Source organism: Lithobates pipiens, unplaced genomic scaffold, assembly GCF_037356315.1.
Source record: "Lithobates pipiens isolate NorthernLeopardFrog02 unplaced genomic scaffold, aLitPip1_a1.2 Scaffold_13, whole genome shotgun sequence".
NCBI lineage: Eukaryota > Metazoa > Chordata > Amphibia > Anura > Ranidae > Lithobates > Lithobates pipiens.
In genome coordinates, this window is record NW_027507718.1 from 305,252,631 (window position 1) to 305,277,933 (window position 25,303).

The window sequence follows — 25,303 nt, forward strand, 5'->3', positions numbered from 1 at the left end:
ATTACTGTCACAAAATATGTTTACATTCCTTGTGACAGCAATAAAACAATCAGAATGGTGGGGGAATCTAGGCGTCTAGGCGGGTCTTTGCTAAATATATATATATAAATAAATAATAATAATAATAAAAAAATATATATATATATATACATATATATATATATATATATATATATATATATATATATATATATATTCTTGTCTAGGCGGGTCTTTTCTAAATATATATATAAATAAATAATAATAATAATAATAAATATATATATATATATATATATATATATATATATATATATATATATATATATATATATATATATATATATATATATATATATATGCAAAATGTTTGGGGGTTCTAAGTAATTTTTTACCAAAAAATACTGATTTTAACCTGTAAACAACAAATATCAGAAAAAGGACTGAGGGGCTGCATCCTAAACGTTTCCATACTCCTTGTTGTGTTTATTGTATTATTTAGGTATGTGTTCTGTTGGTATGATGGTGGTAATGGGGTGTATTGTCCAGCCTTAGTATATCACTCCCATAAAGTGTTGGCTCATGCTGGGCTCTGGGCTACATTGAGTGTTCAGCAATCATACCATGTGGCCAGTAGAGGGCAGTGTGTACACACCAGTGAAGCGCTCCCGCTGTATACACATGGATTGGGTAACCTGCTCTCCTAATGTATCCCTAATGTACATCGGACAAGGTGATGACAGAGCTTCTAGTACAGGGATTCGGCGCTGCATAGTAAACGTTCAGTGTGGAGGTAATGAGGGTGTGCTGTATAATACACAGCGATCCATAGACTCATCAGTGCGCTGTACACATACAGTATATAATAATGGTCTCAGCTGTCAGTCCAACGTGTGATCCCGGGGACCAGTCCATCTCCATCCACATAACGGTTCATGCGAGCGGATACATCCATTGGCCCACACACAAGAGGCAGCAGCCAATCACGGTGAAGAGGGATTAGACGGGCATCCCAGGACTGTGCGGAGAGGGGCGGGCACTTCGGTAGCCGCTGGCCAATCCGTGTCTCGGAGGGGTGTTGCTGGAAGTGACAGGCGTGTGGCTGGGCGGGGCGAAGGATGGAGAGGAGGGAGGGGAGGGGGGAGAGCTCCAATGTTGGCTCCCCTGAAGAGGGATCAATGAGCGGAGAAAGTTTTTTTGTTCAGTGAAGGCTCCGGGAGACACTTGTAGTGAGAGCTCAGTCCTCACTATGACCGCACAGCTCACCCGCACACCTCCGATCACCGCCGCTCTCCTGGGGGGGCGCTCATAGGACCCCCCATTTACTGGATTACAAAAAAGAACAAAGTTGCTGCTTGGATGCGCAAGAGATCTGGCATGGTGAGGAAAAAGAAATGTGCGGCAGGCTGCGGGCATGAGTAGCCGGATTATAAAGGGGGGTGCATGCGGACAATGCACGGATCGGTCCTGGGGAGCCTGGCAGAGAGATCAGGGAGACATCGGAGCTGAGTGCAGCTGATGATCGATATGTGTATGGACCTCCACACTGATCGATGTGTTTATAGACCTCCACACTGACCGATGTGTCTATGCACCTTCATATTGATCGATGTGTGTATGGCTGGATCTCCCCACTGAGCGATGTGTCTATGCACCTTCACATTGATCGATGTGTCTTTGGATCAGCACACTGATTGATGTGTCTATGGATGACTGTGAATAGTCCCCGATCCTCCTGAGATGTTGGTGGTTGTGCAGTGACTGCAGTGCGGAATGCTGTCTTCTCCTCCTTCTCCTGGATGTACAATCTTCTCCATCCTCATCCCTCCAGTGTTGCCAACTCTTCAGCTGATGGAGACAACTTTCCTGTTATCTTACTAAGTCTACAAGGTGTTCCTAGAATTTTTTTTATTGTTCTCTTCTAGAAAGGAAAGTTTTGGATGGACACCATGACCCTGCTGAGGACCTGGTCAGCAATGCCCCTCTTATCCTTCTTCTTTCTTATATGTGTTCCTGGGACACTGGGCAGCAATCAGCCACGTCAGGTTTTTGAAGTTCTGGAGGAACAGCCAACAGAGACCTATGTAGGTACCATAAGCACCAAACCGGGATTCACTTACCGGCTGAGCGAATCCCATGCGCTTTTTCGAATTAACTCCACTTCCGGATCCATCTACACCACCTCTACCATCGATAGGGAAAGTCTTGCCAGCGATGTCATCAACTTGGTGGTCCTGTCCAGCCAGCCGACGTACCCGACCGAGGTTCGCATTACTGTCCTGGACATCAATGATAATTCCCCTGTGTTTCCTGAACCATCCATCGTGGTGTCATTTAAGGAGGACACTCAAGGTGGGAGGCAGGTCATCCTAGACACGGCCACAGATTCAGATGCTGGTACTAATGGGGTAGATCATCGATCTTATCGTATTGTATCGGGGAACCAGGATGGGCGCTTCAAATTGGGCATTACGGTCAACCCTAGTGGGGATGGTGCCTTCCTTCATTTAATGTCCCAGGGGCCCTTAGATAGAGAAACCACTCCATGTTATTATTTGATTGTGGAAGTGGAAGATAAAGGTTCACCCAAAAGAGTAGGCCACTTACGAGTCAATGTTACTGTGCAAGATATCAACGACAACCCACCTGTGTTTAAAAGTTCTCAGTACCAGGCTAAGATTGAAGAAGATGCCCCTATAGGTTCAAGTGTACTTAAAGTAGAGGCTACTGACAGGGATGAGGGAGATAATGGTGCTATTATATATCAGCTAGTAGAAGGCACTCCTTTTCAGATTGATCCAGAAAGTGGGCTTGTTACAATCAGGGAGCCATTGGACTATGAAAGTCGACGACAGTATACCCTCAGCATCGAGGCCAGAGACCTAGGCACTCCGCCGCTTACTGGCCGGGCAGAAGCTGTTGTTCGCTTGATCGATGTTAATGATAATGACCCTGTAGTAAAATTCCGTTATTTCCCTGCTACATCCCGCTATGCCTCAGTGGATGAGAATGCCCAGGTTGGGACAGTGGTGGCATTACTTACAGTCACTGACTCAGACTCCCCTGCCGCCAATGGTAATGTTACAGTTGCTATCCTGGGGGGCAATGAGCAGCGTCACTTTGAGGTACAAACATCCAAGGTGCCCAACCTTAGTCTTATCAAAGTGGCCAGCGCGCTGGACCGTGAGCGCATTCCTTCCTATAATTTGACTGTTAGTGTATCTGATCAGGGCCACCCTAGGCCAAGATCCTCAGTGGCCAGCCTTGTGATTTATGTAAATGATATCAATGACCACCCACCAGTCTTCCAAGAGCCTCAGAGCAAAGTGGAGATAAGTGAAGACCTCCCACCAGGATCCTACATCTGTGGCGTTTCAGCCACTGATGGGGATACAGGCCTCAATGCCAACCTTCGTTATTCTATTGTATCCGGAAATCAATTGGGATGGTTCTCCATTAGTGAACACAGTGGTTTGGTAACCAGTACCTCAGCGTTAGACCGTGAAACAGCAGCTCAGTTACTTCTCAATATCAGTGCAAGAGATCAAGGGCCACAACCCAAAACTAGCTTTACTACTCTTCTTGTTAGTCTTTTGGATGTCAATGACCAGAGGCCTACTTTCACCGGTCTTCAAGCTAGTGATCAACACTGGCTTTCCCTACCAGAAAATTCCCCCACTGGCACCGAACTGATAACGTTAAAGGCTACAGATGGTGATCTGGGTAGCAATGGCACTATTCGATTTTATTTTGATTCTGAGAGCCCAAGCCAATGTCAAGGATTTTACAGACTAGACCCTTTATCTGGCCAACTTAGTACTCGGGCAGAGTTGGACAGGGAACAGCAGGAAAATTGCACCTTAGCAGTACTGGCTACTGACCTTGGAACCCCTCCACTGTCTTCCCCTGCCAAGATCACTGTGACCCTCTTGGATGTTAATGACAACAGTCCCGTATTTTATCCTGTACAGTACTTTGCCAACATTCAGGAGAATGAACCACCTGCCAGTTTCCTTGTTTCTGTGACAGCTGCTGATCCTGACCTGGGCATCAACGGGACAATTAAATATTCCATCAGAGCAGGTGATACCTTAAAATTCCACATTCACCCTGACACAGGAGCCATTTCTACAAAAACTGCCCTAGACAGGGAAGAAAAAACAGCTTACCAGTTGAAAATTGTGGCAACTGATGGCGGAGGGCTACAATCGCACAACCATGCCATAGTTACTATCACTGTTTTGGATACCCAAGACAATCCGCCATTGTTTACCCAAGACACATACAGTTTTGTTATGTTTGAAAATGTGGCAATAGGATATAATGTTGGGATTGTCACAGCAACCACAATGGATCTGAATACCAATATAACTTACCTGATAATCACAGGTGACCAAAAAGGAGTGTTTACTATTGACAAGACTACAGGACTGATAATGACAGCTGGTGCTATTGACAGAGAAGACCAGAGTTTTTATCATTTGAAAGTTGTGGCTAGTGGTGGTCCAGTGACTGGGGAAGCAATTGTAAATATTACGGTGAAAGACTTGAATGATAACTCTCCTCACTTTTTACATGCTGTTGAAAGTGTGAATGCGGTAGAAAATTGGAAATCAGGTCACGTTATATTTCAGGCTAAAGCTGTGGATCCAGATGAAGGAGTAAATGGCCGGGTTACCTATGGCTTGAAACAGAACCCTCTAGGCCTGTTTCATGCAGATACTATAAGTGGTGCTGTGAGTATAACCGGAGCCCTAGATGTCAGTGCTGGATCATACCAAGTAGAAATTCTAGCAGCAGACATGGGGGTTCCACAGCTCACATCCAGCTTTATACTGACTGTCTCTGTGCACGATGTCAATGACAACCCTCCTGTCTTTGACCAACTTTCCTATGAAGTAACCTTATTAGAGTCCGAGCCAGTTAACTCAAGGTTTTTTAAAATACATGCTTCTGACAAAGATTCTGGGGCAAATGGGGAAATCAGCTATCATATCACAGATGGAAATGTGGCAGAGGCTTTTGGGATATTCCCAGATGGTCAACTGTATGTGAAAAGTGAACTTGACCGAGAGGTTAAGGATGTCTATGTTTTGATTGTAACAGCCTCTGATAGAGCCGTTGAACCTCTAAGTGCCACTGTAAACGTCACAATAATACTTGAGGATGTCAATGATAATAGACCACTGTTCAACAGCACCAATTATGTATTTTATTTTGAAGAGGAACAGAGAGGAGGCTCTTTTGTTGGTAAAGTCTATGCCATGGACAGAGACTTTGGTTCTAATGGTGATATCATGTATTCTTTTGAGACTATGCAACCTGACTTTGAATTAAATACAATTACAGGTGACATCACCAGTACCCATCAGTTTGACAGGGAAGCTCTCATGAGACAAAGGGGGGCAGCAGCTTTTACACTCAAAGTGGTCTCTACTGATTTAGGCCTACCAAAGCCCCTTAAAGACCAGGCCACCGTGCAGATTTTTATAAGGGACATCAATGACAATGCTCCTAAATTCTCCAAAGATCTATATCAAGCCAGTATATCCGAGCTAGCAACAAACATGACCCAGGTGTTAAGGGTTTCTTCTTCTGATGTAGATGAGGGAAATAACGGTTTGATTACTTATTCTATCATTAAAGGGAATGAAGAAAATCGCTTTTCAATTGACAGCGGTACGGGCCAGGTGACATTGGTGGGGAAGTTGGACCATGAAGCCACAGCCACCTATTCTCTTATCATCCACGCTGTGGACTCTGGGGTGGTCCCTTTAAGTTCAACATGCACATTAAGTATTGATGTACTTGATGAAAATGATAACATACCTTCCTTTCCCAGGGCAGCTCTGTTTGTGGATGTCTTGGAAAATATGAGGGTTGGGGAATTGGTGGCCTCGGTTGCAGCCACAGACTCTGATTCTGGTGACAATGCTGACATTCATTATAGTATTACAGGAACTAATAACCATGGGACCTTCAGCATAAGTCCCAACACCGGGAGCATCTTTTTGGCCAAGAAGCTGGACTTTGAAACACAGGCGCTGTTTAAATTAAACATCACAGCTAAGGATAACGGCAGGCCACCACGCTCATCTACTATGTCTGTTGTCATACAGGTTAGAGATTTTAATGACAATCCACCCAGTTTCCCTGAAGGAGACATCTTCAAGTCAGTAACAGAGAATATCCCTATAGGTACATCTATTCTGGTTGTAACTGCCACTGATCCCGATGCAGACATTAATGGGCAGTTAAGCTATGCTATCATCCAGCAAAAGCCACGAGGCAACCATTTTGTCATTGATGAGATGCGTGGAACCATTTATACAAATTCAGAAATTGACCGTGAATTTTCCAACCTATTTGAACTGACCGTCAGGGCCAGTGACCAGGCAGTGCCTGTGGAAACACGGAAATATGCCCTCAAAAATGTCACTATTCTAGTGAGCGATCTAAATGACAATGTCCCCATATTTGTGTCTCAAAATGCTTTTGCTGCAGATCCTTCGCTGGTTATAGGATCCGTGCTCACTACGGTCACGGCCTTTGACCCAGACGAAGGTCCTAATGGGGAAATAGAATATGAAATTATTAACGGGGACACTGAAACGTTTATTGTGGATCGTTATAGCGGTGACCTAAGGGTAGCTTCACCCATGATACCATCCCATCTCATATACAATTTAATTTTGGCTGCCACTGATTTAGGATCTGAAAGGAGAAGAACCACAACGGAACTCACCATTCTTCTTCAGGGAACTGATGGACCAGTCTTTTCCCAGCCAAAGTATATAACTATTTTAAAAGAGGGAGAGCCTGTTGGAACAAATGTGATCTCTATTGAGGCATCTAGTACTCGAGGCACAAAGACTGAGCTGGAGTACTTTATTGTATCGGTGAGATGTGAAGGAAGAACTGTTGGCCGTTTGTTCACTATAGGACGCCTTACAGGTGACATTCAGACTGCTGCAGTTCTGGACCGGGAGCGTGGAGCACGTCTCTACCAGGTGGATGTGTACGCAATTGAGAAAGAGTCCAGTTTTCCCAGAACCCAGAAAGCAGAGGTAAGATGCTTTATATCTATGTAATATACATTACTGATGTGCAGTAGAATCTTGTGCTTAAAGTATAAGTGCTAGTTCACACTAGACGCAGTTCTGTGCGCTTTTTTTCTGCACGAAATGCATGCACAATGTTTTTAATGTATTCCAATGGCTCTAGTTCACACCATGCAGTCAGTTTCTGGGCAGTTCCTGCACTGGAAACTGACTGCATGGTGTGAACTAGAGCCATTGGAATACATTGAAAACACTGTGCATGTAATTTTGGTGCAGAAAAAAAAAAGCGCACGAAACTGAACAGGAACTGCGTCTGGTAAATGTTTTTTTTTTGTTTTGTTTTGGATAGAGTGCAGAGGGATTAGAACCCCTGTCAATTTTTATTGCTGTGTGCCTGTTAGGGAGATTCACCCTCTCTACTTTTTCTGGTTACCATTATCATTGATTGTTGTAATTGATGAATGAGTTGTCCCCAGAAAAGTAATAGAGGGGAAATCTTCTTGTCTGTGGACATTGGTTCAGGTGACCTGGGGGTGCCCAATGGATTCCCTTAAAGCGGGGTTCCACCCTAAAGTGAAACTTCCGCTCATCGGAAACCCTCCCCCCCCTCCGGTGTCACAGTTGGCACCTTTCAGGGGGGAGGGGGGTGCAGATACCTGTCTAAGATAGGTATTTGCACCCACTTCCGGGCATAGACTCCCACGGGAGTCTATGCCTCTTCCTGTCACGGCGCACTGTCTGCTGGGACACACACGGGTCCCAGAGACAGCGCAGGCCATTCCTGTTGCGCTACGCGACTCGCGCATGCGCAGTAGGGAACCGGGAAGTGAAGCCGCAACGCTTCACTTCCTGATTCCCTCACCAATAATGGCGGCGGCAGCAGCTGAGAGCCGAGCGATCGATCGCCCTCAGCTGCCGACATCGCTGGATCCTGGGACAGGGGAGTGTCCATTTATTAAAAGTCAGCAGCTGCAGTACTTGTAGCTGCTGGCTTTTAATATTTTTTTTACAGTAAAATCCCTCTTTAATTTGCAGATATTTCCTTTCACTTCCTGTTTGGCTATGAGACAGTAAATGAAGGGAAATCTCCGCAATGGGTAACAGATTGCAAAAAAAAAAAAACCAGCAGGGGTCATAACCCTCCCTTACTATATCCAAAATGAAAATAAAAAGTTTTGCCTATAATTCTACTTTGAGGTGATAAAACTCCATTAAATAAGCTTTCCTGTCTGAAAAGTCAAAGATCAGTGTGCAGAGTACACTAACCCATAGCAACCAATCATATACTAATAAGAGCTTGTGTCCCTCTAAAGTAAGGGAATGCCTGGTTGTCACCAGAACTTGTGTCCCTCTAAAGTAAGGGAATGCCTGGTTGTCACCAGAACTTGTGTCCCTTTAAAGTAAGGGAATGCCTGGTTGTCACCAGAACTTGTTTCCCTCTAAAGTAAGGGAATGCCTGGTTGTCACCAGAACTTGTGTCCCTTTAAAGTAAGGGAATGCCTGGTTGTCACCAGAACTTGTGTCCCTCTAAAGTAAGGGAATGCCTGGTTGTCACCAGAACTTGTGTCCCTTTAAAGTAAGGGAATGCCTGGTTGTCACCAGAGCTTGTATCCCTCTAAAGTAAGGGAATGCTTGGTTGTCACCAGAGCTTCTGTCCCTCTAAAGTAAGGGAATGGCTGTTTGTCACCAGAACTTGTGTCCCTCTAAAGTAAGGGAATGCCTGGTTGTCACCAGAATTTGTGTCCTTATAAAGTAAGGGAATGCCTGGTTGTCACCAGAGCTTGTGTCCCTCTAAAGTAAGGGAATGCCTTTTTGTCACCAGAACTAGTGTCCCCATTGGAAGATTTCCTATTTTCCTGTTGGGATTTTCTTTCCCTCTCAGTGACACAGGACAAGTAGAGAGGTGATTCTCCCTAATGGGGATGCAGACAGCAATAAAAACGCACAGGTATTGTAATCTCCTTCCACTCTAATATTAATACAAAGTTTTGCTTAAGATACACTATATTACTGAAAGTATTGGGATGTCTGCCTTTACACACACATGAACTTTAATGGCATCCCAGTCTCAGTCTGAAGAGTTCAATATTGAGTTGGCCCACCCTTTGCAGCTACAAAAGCTTCAACATTTCTGGGAAGGCTGTTCACAAGGTTTAGTAGTGTGTCTATGGGAATGTTTGATCATTCTTCCAGAAGCACATTTTTGAGGTCAGGCGCTGATGTTGGACGAGAAGGCCTGGCTCGCAGTCTCCACTCTAATAATCTGGAAAGTGCTCTATCAGGTTGAGATCAGGACTCTGTGCAGGCCAGTCAAGTTCCTCCATTCCAAACTCGCTCATCCATGTCTTTATGGACCTTCCTTTGTGCACTGGTGCGCAGTCATGTAGGAACAGGAAGGGGCCATCCCACAAAGTTGGGAGCATGAAATTGTCCAGAATATCTTGGTATGCTGACGCCTTAAGACTTCCCTTCACTGGAACTAAGGGGCCAAGCCCAACCCCTTCAAAACAACCCCACACCATAATCCCCCCTCCACCAAATGATTTGGATCAGTGCACAAAGCAAGGTCCATAAAGACACGGATCGGTGAGTTTGGGGTGGGGGAACTTGTCCTGACCTCAACCTGATAGAACACCTTTGGGATGAATTAGCGCGGACACTGCAAGCCAGACCTTCTCATCCAACATCAGTGCCTGACCTCACAAATATGCTTCTGGAAGAATGGTCAAACATTCCCATAGACACACTCCTAAACCTTGTGGACAGCCTTCCCAGAAGAGCTGAAGCTGTTATGGCTGCAAAGGGTGGGCCAACTCAATATTGATCCCTATGGACTAAGACTGGGATGACATTAAAGTTCATGTGTGTGTAAAGGCAGGTGTCCCAATACTTTTGGTAATATAGTGTATATCTTAATAGGAGGCTTAAAGTGTAAGCTGTATATCAATAATATACATATACATGTACAATGATACAATGTATATGTAAATCACTGCGTAAATTGACGGCGCTATATAAGTACCTTAAATAATAATGATACATGTTTGTATTATACACAAGTAAGGGAATCCCTGGTTGAACTAGTGTCCCCATTGGAAGATTTCCCCTGTTTTCCTGTTGGAATTTTCTTTCACTCTCTGTGAAACAGGGCAAGTAGAGAGGGTGAATCTCCCTAATGGGCACACACAGACAGCAATAAAAACAAGACCGGTGTTTTACTTCCTCTCCACTCTGTCTACAAACAAATAAAAACGTTTTGCCTTTAGTAGTATCCTAATGGGCAGCTTAATGTGTAAGCTGTGTATTAATAATATAGAGAAACCTATCTATTTGTTTGATTTATTTCATGACACAGAAAAATGCTGAGATCATCCTGGAATATTTAGGATTCTTCGAAACTTATAGACCAGATTCTGGAAATGCCATCAAAAGGATGCACTGTATTCTTTTTTATATATTATATATATATATATATATACATATATATATATATATATATATATATATATATATATATATATATATATATATATATATATATACACTATATATATATATATATATATATATATATATATCATACACTGTAGGTACAAGATGTTTCTGATGTATTGCAGACAGCATGGTGAAAGAAAATCTGCTTCTCGATGCGTTGCCATTTACAGTGTTTATTTTCTCTGTACACACTCCCTGACAGGTTGATTGGTATCATGCTATATTACCCCCCCCAGGATAATAATACGAGGAGCACATGGTAGTCACCACTAATGGTAGTACAGGAGGACAGCAATGGAAATGATCTTCAAAAATAGTATATTAGCACTGTGTGATATTTGTTTATATTTATATCCGTGTGTCTATCGATCTAGTGGTTATTGATAATACAACGATACACATTTTTTGATTGATCATGATAGCTTAATCTCAAACCGTATATGTTTTATTTATTTGTATCTGACTATGGGTCAATGTGCACGACATCGGAAGACAATAGTTACTTCATCAGCAGTTCTCACCCACCACGAAGGTTTAGTAGACGTTGATAGGAGACATTTCTTTTGTTTAGAGGGCACAGATCTCAGTAGTCAGCGCTGTGGATGCAGTGTAAAGGGAATCTGAGAGTAAAGATGTGCATACACTGGCAAACCTACACAGAGGGCACATTGTAATCCTCCTCTGCTAATCATCAATGTACAGTATAATATACAGGCTCCACATGACCTGCCCAACAGTTGTCTGCTCTGATAGGGTTTGGATAGGTCTGAAGATGCCATCATTGGAGGACCATATCCATGTGCAGTTGGCTCTCAATGGAATAGTTCTGTTTTCTTTTCTGATATATGATCCCCTTGGAATAGGCATATCTGTTGTGTTTAGCTCTCATTGTGGATGGCTTAATCTGTTGGATCATCAGCCTGCCTGCCATTGAAGAGCAACATTCTCAGGTAGCCTGATCTTCAGGTTCATGGGCAGCTTCACAATACAAGAGTGTCTACAGTTTGCCTTGAAAAGTTAAAGTGGAAGTAAATCCCCCTATTGTTTTCAGGCCAAGCTGCCATCTTTGCCTCTGTTTAATCGACAACTGCCATGATGCTTCACATGTGATCAGTTATGACACCAGCCATTGGATGGTTTGACAGTTTCCGGCATGTGTCAGAAATGTAACTGTTTTTTGAAACTCTTAAATCTTCCGCTTTAAGGGTACTTTCACACTGAGGCGCTTTGCACCTTTGGGTTAGAATCTTGCTATGGTTTGGGAGAGAAGAAACAAATTACTTAACTGATCTTCTGCTTCCCCGGCAGAGGGTGCACCCCCATGCTCCAGCGGTGGACTGTCCCTTGATGTCATCATGTCCAGTGCAGGGCTATGGACCCTGATTTGAACTTAATGACATCAGAACCCTAGACAGCTGGTGGGTGGGGGAGAAGAAGCAGCGATCAGCTTTTGGTTAGGTGGTGGTAACTGTGCCGGGAGCATGCAGCACGCGCGCTCTCGGCACAGCTCTAATGACAGCAATTCACGCAAATATCTGGCCTCTCGGCACCAAGGACCAGGCACATATTTGCGTGCGGCCGGCACTAAGGGGTTATGAAGCTGGCAATGAAATGTCATTGGCTGGAAATTTTAAATACTTTTTTTTTCTGTAAATGTCAGCACTCCTGCATAACTTTCTGTGCATCACAGAGATGAGCCCCTTCACAGCAATAAAAGCATGATAGGGTTTTTAATACTTACCTAATCTATCAATATCTAAAAAAAAAATCGTTTTGGGTATACTTTTACTTTACTTTGGCAAAGAAGGATTTATAAGTTACAGCAACTTATAGCAACCAATCAGCAGTCATCTTCTATTGTCCTGACTGTTCTTTACTGGTGAAAAGTAAAATGTGATTGGTTCCTGCGGGTTCCTGCACTTTGTGAAGAAAGCGGTATTCCAGTTTGTTTTTATGCTGTTAGGATCCATTGTAATGCCAGTAGCCTTTCTTTGTGCTGAGTAAACCTCTGGAAAGTTGTGTGGCCTTAAAGAAAACATAAGATTAGGTTGTCTGTACTTGGAGAAAACATTTTGAAGTACTCAAGTTCTGTAGATGACTTGCTTTGGTTGTTTCATTGCAGAAGTTCCAGAGTGAACTTTTCTGACTAAGAAGCTCAGGTTTCAAGCCAATGTTCTAAACCCTTCTTGGTCGCAGTAGCCTGTGAAATGTTTTTTTTTTTTTTTTGCTTACAGTCGCTCTACAAGCAAGTTATAGGCTTTTACTGGTTAGCGCAAGCCTTACCTCAAATGAAAAACAAATGTTTTCCTATTGAAGCATTTTAAGTTCTTCACTTAGAGGCTAAAGTTTATACATGCACGGCTCCTTCCTTTACATTTGATACAAAAAATACATGTTCTGTTTGGAATTTCCAGAGTAAGATTGTAGTATTATGGTTGCAATCATTATTCAGATTACATTTTTGCAGTACTTAGCCTGCCACAAATTCAGAACACAGCTTGCAATTTTTCAATTTTTTTTTTTTAAAGAATTATTATTATTATACAGGATTTATGTTGTGTCAACCACTTACCCAACACTTTACAGAATAAAGGTAGATGGTACAGTTACAACACAACACAATTCAATACAAGAGGGATGGGAGGACCCTGCTCATGACAACTTACTATCTAAAAGGGGTGATCAAGTGATTTAAAAGGTAATTCATTGTGAGGGATGAGCTGATGGTGCAAGTTCAGTTTATACGTTGGAATGAGCCAACAGTTTGGTTCAAACCTTTCGCCCATCCGGCCTCTGGTTCAGTGGGAGCCGTGCATCATATATAGAGGTGGTATTTATACTGCTTCTAAATATGACGGTTTCCCACTGCCACTGGTTTCTAAGGCTGGATTCAGAGGGGCCCCCGAATACTGCCTTCCATCACATGAACGAGTTGGGGAATCCTGGCCATATAAGGCAATGTGCCACAACATTAGCAATTCCTAGGCACGCAGCGGGTGCCACTTAGGCTGGATTCACACCTATGCAGTTTTAGTGCTTTTTGCATTTTGCAGGTTTGCACTACAGTTCATCTAACATAGTTTCCTATGGAACATGTTCTGTAGTCAAAATCTGCAAAATGCAAAAAGCACTAAAACTGCATAGGTGTGAATCCAGCCTAAGTGGCACCCGCTGCGTGCCTAGGAATTGCTAATGTTGTGGCACATTGCCTTATATGGCCAGGATTCCCCAACTTGTTCATGTGATGGAAGGCAGTATTCGGGGGCCCCTTTATTATTAAAGATGCTTCTAGATTCTGATAAGCCTCCCTCTCTTTTTGTAAAGAAGCTGGCAATGAAATGTCTGAAATTAAAATTTGCTGGAAATTTTAGACACCTTTTTCCCCATGTAAACGTCTGTGCTGATGAAGCACTTCCTCTACATAACAGAGACGTGGACCTTCACAGGCAGGATTAGGGCACACCCCAGGAATAATATTTAAAGGAATTGGGCATTTTTTTAATGTTCTGCTTTAATCATTTAAAATAATTATGTTCCTGGTCAAATTGAATATTTTGGTACCCAGGGCATTGCCCAAACCCTATGCTATTTATTGATACCCCTTGCCCATTATGGACATTTTTAGTTTGACAGAGTTGGCTCCTATTGATTTCAGTGGGATTCAGGTTCAGCATCTGAACTTTTTTGAAGTTTGCTGAATAGCCTTTGATCAAACCTGGGTCAGTTTGGCTCACACCAATTCATTGGGTGGAAACCGGAAAGGTTTCACTAAAAAGATGAGTTTTCAGGGTTCACCTAAAGGCAAACAAGGCAAACAGAGTAGAAGACAGCCCGACAGGTTGGGGTGGTGAGTTCCAGAGGAAGGGAGAAGCTCTGGAGAAGTCCCTGAGGTAAACATGAGAGGAGGTGATGGGGGAGCTATAGCGCATGAAGTCTTGGGGGAGTGAAGTACATGGTTTGGGTGATATTTTGAGATGAAGATTGGGATAGAATGAAATATGCTATATTTTTTAATGACTATTATTCCTTCTACAGCTGTAGAAGCATATCCATATCCACATATCCGAAATATACAGTCCTAGAGATAAATTAAAAGAAGGAAATGGAAAAAAAGCTATTATTATTGTACAAATATATCCTCTTTAGTAATACTTATGTAATATTTATATATTATATTGTGTAATATTTATGTCTTTCCTGCTTTGTAATGGTGATCTCATTGCTTCACACCAAACTATGTAAGGGATAGCTGTTCCTGTATATACTGTACATATTAACCACTTGACATCCGTGCTATAGCCGAATGATGGCCACAGCCCGGATCTGAATTCCCGGGAGGCCTTCCCTGTGCACGCTCCCGGAGCGAGCTGTGATCACAGAGTCAATGAGACTTGGGTGATCACTGATCCGAGGCAATCAGGCGATGACAGCTGATCACATGATCAAAACAAAATTTATGCCATTTGACAGTGCCCACAAGTGCCACCTCTCAATGCCCACAAATGCCACCTATCAATGCCCACCAGTGGTGCCAATCAGTGCCACCTAGAAGTGCTGCCTATCAGTGTCCATCACTGCCACCCATCAGTGCCCATCACTGCCACCTATCGGTGTCCATCAGTGCCGCCTCATCAGCATACATCAATGACGGACAAAAATTACCCGTTTTTAAAATTTTATAACAAAATAAATGTATTTATTACTTTTTTTTTTATTCGGTCTTTTTACATTTTTTTAACAAAAAATAAAAATCGCACAGGTGATCAAATACCACCAAAAGAAACCTCTATTTGTGGGAAAAAAATGATAAAAATTACATTTGGGTACAGTGTAGCATGGCCGCGTAATTGTCATTCAAAGTGCATCAGCACTGAAAGCTGAAAATTGGTCTGGATAGGAGGGGGGTTTAAGTGCCCAGTAAGCAAGTGGTTAAAGCATATCTAAATTCAAGAAAAAAAATTGATAGTATCACAGCTTACCGGTCCTTAGATGTGGTGGCTGCATTAATTGTCACTGTTCTCACCGAGGGTCAGAAAGTGTGTGATGACTACAGAATACTTCCGCCTTTCCTCTTCTCCACATTATTGGGGGTGTTCTGTAGCTCACTGGGAGAACTGGGAACAATACTTACTGATAACAAAGTAGCACATGCTGACAGCAGGGGCCGGCAACAGCTTATTGAACCTCTGTCAACTATGAACTATTTTAGAATTGATAAAACTATTTATTAGCATTTAAAAGATAAGTTCATCTTTTTTTGACCATGTTTCATGCTACACCTATGTTTAGAGGATAACATCAAACATTGGGTGTTGTTTACTAAAGGTAAATCCACTTTGCGCTGCAAGTGCACTTGGAAGTGCAGTCGCTTTAAATCTAAGGGGTGGATCTGAAATGAGGGGAAGCTCTGCTGATTTTATCATCCAATCATGTGCAAGCTAAAATGCTGTTTTTTATTTTCCTTGCATGTCCCCCTCAGATCTACAGCGACTGCAGTGCAAAGTGGATTTGCCTTTAGTAAATAAACCCCATAGTGACAGTCTGCAGCCCCCCTGCACCCAGAACCCCCCCCCCACACAGAACCCGAGGGTTCTTCACTCCACAGGTTCCTGACATTTTTTGAACGTCGCATGGCTGTGTGGGAGGAGCTCATACAGCTGTGCCATTCATTCATAGGAACCTGTGAATGAAAAAAAAAAAAAAAATAAAAGTCCCATCCGCCAATACAGCAGGTGGACTCATCGTTCTCGATAAATCACAAGTGCTTGTAGTCCATTAATACTTCTTTCAGCCCCGTAACTGAAGGTTTGTATATTGGTACAGAACTGCGACTGGAGGAATCATTATCAGAAGTCCGTGCATTGCTCCTGTGATCCACTGATGGCAGTTGCAATGCTTTGCAGGCTCCAGTGCAAAAAAATAGTAAATGCCCTTTTTTATTAATCAATATGGGTGCGCTTATTTTTTATTTTTTTTGCAAGAGGTAGAATTTGCCCTTGACCTAATTGCTGAATGTCTGTCTGTCATTGTCTAATTAGTAGGGACCTTCATATATGACAATACACTCATTTCAAGAATTTGTGAAAATGTCATTACCTTAAAGCATCTTTACGTATTTTAAGTGTGCAGTATGTTCAGAGCATGTTGAAGTTTAAACTCTTTTAATACTGGAAACTATTTTCAACTGCCAATACAATCTAATAAGATTATTGCATTTTCCAGCTATTAGTCTTAACATAGAAAAACGTATGGAGCAGTTAAAATAGAAAAAAAAATAGATGATACTCAAGAGTGGAGCCGCTCTCAAAGCCCATATAGTACATGAGACATGCATTCACTCATGTGCACTTAATGTGGCTAGCTGGAATGTTTAGGTCATTTTGTTGCTCTGTTCATGTAGCCGGTGATCATTAGTATTATGTTACTATTTGAAACATATGTAAGGAACATGTTTATTATGCTTGGTTATTTGTAGCATGTCACCATTTTTTATTTATTTATGCAGTTGATACATACCATTTCAAATTCTGCCTTACTCTAAAAAAAAACCTCAATGGCACATACACTTTAAATAGGCTTTTTATAAATGGTAGATAAACACACATGGCTATACTGCGGAGCGGGAAGGTATATATGAAGTGCAGAAATATTTGTGAGCTTTGCCTTTTATTTCACCAGGAACGTTTGACTTTCACAAGTCCATTATGTCAGAGTGAACAAAAGCTCCATAGTAAAAGCTAAATCCAGCATAAGAATGAATTACCTTTCATTTGGTTCTGACTTGGAATGAATAAGGGACCTCCATCTCAACTACATCTATGTAAAAAATACATAGGAATCACTGCTTCTCACACTATCCACTTACCCTATATACTAGAGCAGGGATATGCAATTAGCAGACCGCCAGCTGTTGCAGAACTACAACTCCCATGAGGCATAGCAAGACTCTGACAGTCACAAGCATGACACCCAGAGGCAGAGGCATGATAGGACTTGTAGTTTTGCAACAGCTGGAGGTCCACTAATTGCATATCCCTGTACTAGAGTATAAGTCGACCCAAATATAAGCCGAGGCACCTAATTTTACCACAAAAAACTGGGAAAACTTATTGACTTGAGTATAAGCCTAGGTTGGGAAATGCAGCAGCTACTGGGTAAACAATTCCCATCTGCAGCCTCACTGTACCCATCTGCAGCTTCACTGTGCTCACCTGTATCATCAGTGCCCATCTGCAGCCCCACTGTGCCCACCTGTATCATCAGTGGCCATCTGCAGCCTCACTGGGCCCATCTGCAGCCCCATTGTGCCCATCTGCAGCCTCACTGTGCCCATCTGCAGCTGTACCTTTGATAACCAAGACAGCGGGTGTCTCCCGCTGTGTCATGCAGTCTGTTCGGCGACCATCCACTGTAACAAAGCCCCACCTCCTCCTCGTCTGTGATAGGCGGAACACTGATTCAGTTTCCCAGCATTGCATCAGTGTTCCGTCTATCATGAACGAGGAGGAGGCGGGGTGTTGTTACAGTGGATGGCCGCCAAGCAGACTACATAACACAGTGGGAGACACCCGCTGTTTTGGTTATCAAAGGTACAGCTGCAGATGAGGCTGTATCCTCACTCGAGACCCTCACCCGAGAACCTGACTCGAGTATAAGCCGAGGGGGGCTTTTTCTGCATAAAAACTGTGCTGAAAAAGTCAGCTTATACTGAGTTTATACAGTAAGTAGAATTCAAACCCTCTTCCGCTTTTGTTTTATCTGTAGATAAAGATTGTCCATTCAAGTGTAATCATACTCAGGGACAGGTTTTTTATGGATGAGATGCAACGCCAGCTTCTTTCTAAATTTTGCCACATACATTCCAAACTAATTGGACAACTTTCTTTGGGTTTATTAACATCTTTGTAGTCTAAGGTCCTACTTGATTAGGATTTATGCTCAATGCCAGCCAAAGTATTTTTTTTTTATTTTTTTTTTTAGGGCCGCATCCTATGTCAAGAGATTTAGTGCCATCAATGTCCCTTTTAGGGACAGGAAGTGATAGGAAATCTCTCCAATCTCTCACTTGTCCAGCTAGCTCACCTTTTCAGGTGTGGCATCTCTGAGCCACTGAGAAAGGGAAGCTGAGAAACTTATCTTCCCTGGAATGTGAACAGGAAACTAAGGCGTTAAAGGGGCCTAAGTATGTGTCTGAGCATGTTAAGTAATAAGGCACTCTGCTACACTGTCAGTTGGCTGGATTGGGTCATTGGGTCACATCAGGCTGTGTTTGTACATCTATGCATTCATTACAGAATTTCTGTTATATCCAATAGAATACCACTACATGATGTCAATCGAACTTCTGAATTCTCCAAATGATTGTATGAGTTATGTACAGACTGCCTATGACAAGCTTTGGCAAATAATTGGCTTCCTGTATTATTACCTAACATTACAAGAGTTCTAAAGCATTGGCAGCACCAGTTAAGGGCTTCCTAAATATCCTCCCACTCCCTTTATAGGCATTCATTTTGTCTGATACATTGGCAGCCACAGTTTATATTTTAATCATACTACTAGACTCTCTAAGCTAACTTCATTAAGTTGTGCCGTAGACATCACAGAGCACCAAACATCATTTATTTTATCACACAAATTAGATTTAAAATGCAATTTTGTAGACTCTAATAAGCTCTAAGTGCTGTCTAGTAGAATTTTTCTTAAACTATATCCAGTACCACCAGTGATTCCATTTTCTAAATTGCCCTGTTAATGGATTTAGCATGTGCAAACGGTTATATATATTTTGTGTTCTTTCTGTGTAGACATTTATTATTGCTCTTAAATGTTTTCTGTGCTGCATATACTGTAGGTATGTGGGGTATGTGGACAGATTAGTCAATAAAAAAGCTTTTCAGCATGACTAGCACCCTGTGTTGATGGGCTTTTGTTTGCTTCAAATGGGTATAAAAGCCCCTCTCTTGAAGTAGGTCAGGAGGAGTCAACTGCAGGTCAAATGTACCTGTTAATTAATTCTGAATGAGCTCAAAAGTGTCTTAACCCCTTGGCGCCGGCCACGTGCAAATATGTTGTCTCTCAGCGGGTGGACCTTGGTGCCGAGCAGCCGCATATTTATGTGAATTGGTGCAAATACATCTGTGCTGAGGGCGTGCTCCCTGCATGCTTACAGTACAGTTACCGATGGCTAATGGAAAGTTCCCTTCGCTGCTTACAATCTGGAGCTTTCCTATCATGTGACCGCTATTACAGCCAATTACGGCGGTGACATGATCATAAACCCTGCTCTGCCGGCACCAAGAGATTCCTAAAATAAGGCTTACCTGTAGGTTCAGTAAATATTCCCTAAACGTGCACCGCTTAGAGAATATTTCCATGTGTAGCAACCATTGACATCACCTGTCCATGCACACTGCTGCCGACCATTGAGAGAGCTGTTCCGTGGCCGTGACTCCTACATGCTTTATCAACCGAGCATCCCTCTTTGATGACTGCTTCCTGTTTTGCTTCCTGTTTGTGGTCCACGCTGGTTGCTGGTTATTGTCTCCTGCCACTGACGTCACTTCCGGGATCGGCGTTTCTCGTGTTTTGACTGTGATTGTGGGCTGGCCTGTCAGTTGTCTTGGAGCTCGCTGCTGGTTTTCCCGTTGGCATCCCTGGGACCCCCCCGCTATTGGACACACATAGCCTAAAGAACTTGTATATGCCAGTGACCACTGCCTTCATACTAGACCACCTACATGGATATTAATGATATGCTCTGCCAGTCTACGTATCTTGTAAGTGTTTTTAATCCTTTTTGGGGAAATTAAACAGCTTTTAATTCTACACTTAGTGCCACCTTTTCTTTGTTTTTCTGTTTCCTATTCAGAGGTGGCTTCTCTCCATAAGTGCAGCCCTAAGTGGGGAAGATACCCTATTATAGACTTTCTGGTTCATAAAGACATCTGTTTTTGCTTGGTCCTTAAGTTCAGCGTGCCCTTACAAACTGTATCCGACCATTAGACTGGCTTCTGTCTACTGGCTGACATTCGGCCCGTGTGTGCCACCCTTAAGAACCTCTGTCAGATTTCTTTTGTTTTCTGTGCCCCTGTCAGGTAAAGTCACCCTCTGTATTTATTCTGGTAACCATTGTCACCGATACAGAAAGTGACAAGAAATCCCACATTTTAACAGTTGTCACAGGAGGCGAGGGCAAATATTTCAGTGGGGATATCTACTCCAACGTCAGCTGTCTTAGCCCTTGTACACACGGTCGGAGAATCCGTCGAAATGTGTCCTATCGGACCGTGTTGTCGGATAATCCGACTGTGTGTGGTATGCATCGGACTGATTCCGTCGGAATATCCGTCGGACCAAATTTTCCAACTTGTTGGAAATATTTTCCGACCAACTGGTTCGATCGGACATACTCCGATCATGTGTAGAGAATTTTGATCGGACCAAGTGCCACGTATGCTCAGATCAAATTCCTACATCAAAGCTATTGGCTACTAGCCTGAACGTAGTCCGATCGTAACGAAATTACGTCATCACGTTCTGAATGATTGGATTTTTTGACAACTTAGTCCGACCGTGTGTATGCAACAGTTTCGGACAAGATCCGTCGGACAAAATCCAACGGACAAAATCCGACGGATTTGGTTGTCGAAATCTAGGACCGTGTGTACAGGGGCTAAGAGGAGATTTCTGCCCACTTCCTGGTGTGTATTTGTGAAAAAAAAATTTAAAATAAAGAAAAATCTCTCCAAAGAACATGGAGGAAAAAAATAAAACATGCTCATTGGATACACTTTAACTTGAGTTGTCAATATTCCACTGCAGCTAGTGTTTTCAGAGCTTCAAAGAAATAGGATTTCTGAATGTGAGAGACAGCATAAAAAATGCAGTTGGTTTGAGTTTACAGCTCCTAGAACAATAGAAAGGATTTCCTAGACAGATCTAATGATATGTTATTTGTGCGTAGCAGATTCTAAAGCTAGATGGTATTTGTAGTTCCTAATGCAATTTCAAATTTAAGGGCTTTATAAAATTTGTAATCTTATTCTGTAGAGTGGTATTTGTTTGAAAATGATTTATTATTGGATGTGGGATTATACACATTGTGCAAAGAATGCCCACATACTGTAAGCACCAACTTTGTACACAGTCCCCACTCCACAGCGGGATGCCTATTTTCCTCTTTTACCAGATACATATGATAATAGAGGTTATCCAGTGACTCGAATCAGTTTCTGCCAGTCCTGTTCTGAACAAATCTGACTTTGGTCAAACAATAAAAAAACATTGCAAGATAAACCAATCAGTTAGTTCATAGACGATCAAACTGGGCAACCTAAACGTCCTATTCTGCCAGATGGCCCTGAGTCACCCCACACCGCACTATTCCCAACACATTTTCCTTTGGGTGTGCACTGCATGGCTAACCCCATTGTATGCTGTTGAGAATAAGCCCTGTCACTTTATGCCTAAGCCTAATGTGTGTTTTATTGTCACCCATCTGTTTATCGGCATGAATAGGCTTATATTTGCTAACTCTGAAACTGGTCCTAGGCTGCAAATGAGTGAGTGTCTGGAGAGGCCTCTAGCAGGAGAGTGGCCGGAGCTTCCTTTTAAAATAAAATAGAGAACAAGAGGAAACCGTGCTCTTCCTGTTTAATTGTTCACTTCTTTTTATTGTTAAAAATCGCAAAATGCCATAATGCATACCTATGTGAGAAGGCATGAATCATTGCCATCAGATCATTGTCATCATAGCATTTTGGCCGATTCTCATGATCTGTGTAACGTAACAACACCTCCAATCTGTACTGTACTAGCATATCCAGTTGAGGTGATGTTGCTAGGCGATCCACTAGTTCCCGCTCTGCAGTTCTTGTTGGCACTTTTCTTTAATAAACTTGTCACACATACTTGAGATGCCATTGCTGATTAATTTCATCCTTGCCATTCGGTGTCTGCTTACTCGTGTGCCGAGTACTTTGGTTCCCAAAACGTGCCTGAAGCTACCTGATGTTCTAACTTATTGTTTGCTTAGATTTTGTCTTTCTACTCAGGTTGCATCTGGTGATATTTAGCTCCAGGTGTTTTTTCCTATACGTGAGACATTCACTCAGAGCAACGCTCTATGCATGAGTGTTTATATGACACCGGTGGAAGAGCTATGGCCTTCACAGACCATAAAAATGCTATAGGGTCACGAATGGCGGTGTTCTGTCAAACGAGCCAACTCTTCAAAATCTCCAATTATGTCACTTCCGGAGACTCTCTAGCAGCAGAAAAAGAAAAAGAAACCACCGTTCCAGGTCGATCCACCAAGATAATCACTTCTCTTCCAGACAAGGAGCCCCAGGTGCTGGCTAATGCATGCACAGGTGGGAGAGAATGAAAAACCTCCAACAGCCGCACTCCGAAAAGTATCTGCTTTCTTGTGCCTTTTATTGTAGAATAAAAATCACATAACACGATCCACAGCAAAAGTGATACAGAACAAATACTGACGCGTTTCACACTGGAATCAGTGCTTACTGATAGACTCTCCAGCAGCAGTAATTGCAGATTTCGATGACTTGGCTGTTTTCACAGAACACCGACAGTGTATACACTACAGCAGGGGTGCCCAACCAGTGTCCCGGAGGCCACATGTGGCCCGTGGTGCCCTCTAATGTGGCTCACGACCTCCTGCTCTAGGATGGCTCATTGGCAAACCCAGATTGCGGGTTTCCGACCCAGCATCCCAGAGCATCAGTGTTGTGAATGAAGCCGGCGGTAGAGGAAGCAAGCGGTTGCGTAGCAAAGCCACATAGGACGATGCTTCCTGTATACCGCCACATCCTGTCATAGGCGGAGTGATACCAAATGCACTCTGCCTGGAACAGCAACAGCTGGCGATACCCGAATTGAAGACTGTTATTAAAGGTATGTTTAATATTATAATCACAGTGTATATATGGGCATATCTGTTCTGCAGTGGTTACCAGGCTGCTTTCAAACTGCACTGAGCCATAGACCTCTGTTATTACCTACGGGTTTGGTGCGCTTTCAGAAAGTGCTACCTGCAGGATATAATAGAATTCTATGGCAAAATGCAGCTAACCCACAGAAAAGCCAGAGGTGCACTGCTCTGGGTAGACCACAGCACATCAGTGTGAAAGCAGCCTTAGGGACTTTTTACATGATCGGTCCGACCCAATCAGACCCTCCATTCACCTATATGGAGCGGCAAATGTAAACTGATTTGTGTCAATTTACAGCTGCATACCTTCAATCCGATCCACTAAAAGAAAAAAAAAAACAGAAGTGTATCTGTCCCCTTCCATCTGGGCAGATCGGAGGGTCCATAGAGTAGAGTGGGCTGTGTCCATGTCTGCTCTGCATATGCGACGTGTACACAGACCTGTCATCTGCCCACTCCGCTCATTGTGGCCCGTGACTGGTTACCAAGACACTTAAGAGGCCCTTGCTCTTCAAAAGGTTGGGCACCCCTGCACTACAGTATACAACTATTTGGCTGTTTTGACAGAACATCGGCTAAGGAGTAAAAAAGTTGTCGCTGCCTTGGAAGTTGTCGCCGCATCCTTGGCTATATTGTTGGTTACTAGTGGGCGAACTAACAATGTCCACTCATATTGTGTACCATAATGAATACGCTGCTGGTGAATTTAACTGCAATTACTGCTGCTGGAGAGTCACTGGAAGAGATTTTGGCTCTTTTGATAGAACACCGGAATCCAAAGCATCCATAGCACTGATTAGTCATCATGTTTGATCATCATTGGAGTCAAATGACTGGGCTACACTATGCCTTACAAGCAGGACCAGGCTGGGAATAAAAACCAGCCCTGGAAAAATAATTCATACCAGCATGCCACCAAAAATTCATACCAGCCCATTTTTATACCAGCCCAACAGCACAGCGTCATTATTTTCTGGTTCATGAAAGAGAAAACCATGCATTTTAAAGCACATTTGAAGAGTGTATTATATATAGAAAAGACAGATATGAAAGCACATAGGGCTTTATAGATATATATAAAAGCAAATTCCAGATAATAGTGCTAACAGTGGTCAATCATCAAGGGGTACCCCAGAAACGCTGGGAATGTGGGGGGGGGGGTGGGGCGACGACGACTCTGTTGACCAGAGACCCCCTTCCGCAGAAAGAATACACTAAGGCATACCTCCCAACATTGAGAGGGGAATGAGGAACACCTACTAACAAACATATGTAGGCATATGGCACGCCCCTTGCCACACCCCTTTAAAGGAGAACCAAAAAAATGGTTAATTAAATCCACAAGGGTTTTTTTTTTTTTACCACTACCATTCCTTTATATTGGCTTTTAAAATGTACAAATGCAGCAATTTAGAAATTGGATGAAAGATTGACACGGACTGAACACGCTCTTCTGTATGGGCGACTGGGTGTAATTGGAATCCACTGTCTGTTTACACCTGACTGCCCTCTGATCCTCCTAGATAGAGGCGGATGGATACTCTTTTTTTTTTTTTTAGCTGACCGAATTGGATCGGAGGTAGGAGGGTATAACAAGTCAGTTTACACCTACCGGTCCATAGGGTTGAATGGAGAGCCCAATCCGGTATGCCTGAAAAATTGACGGACAGTCCTGATTGGACCCTTCTTGTGAAAGAGACCTAAAAGTCACATAGCTACTGTATATAAAAGATTTTATTTTATTTTGTGTTATCTACGTGAATTGAGCCTTTTGTGTTTCTGAAACCATCATGTACATAACAAATTCAGCCTT

At 42.8% G+C, this 25,303-nt stretch overlaps 1 protein-coding gene across 1 annotated transcript in view; it reads left to right on the top strand.

Moving 5' to 3' along the window:
- Positions 1-1,166: 1,166 nt before the first annotated feature.
- FAT4 (FAT atypical cadherin 4) overlaps positions 1,167-25,303 on the top strand; it is a 330,870-nt gene continuing 306,733 nt past the window's right edge. Inside the window, exon 1 of the mRNA XM_077476878.1 lies at positions 1,167-7,046. Within this exon, the coding sequence (XP_077333004.1) occupies positions 1,920-7,046 (5,127 nt within the window). The 5' untranslated portion in view covers positions 1,167-1,919. The remainder of the gene's footprint in view (positions 7,047-25,303) is intronic.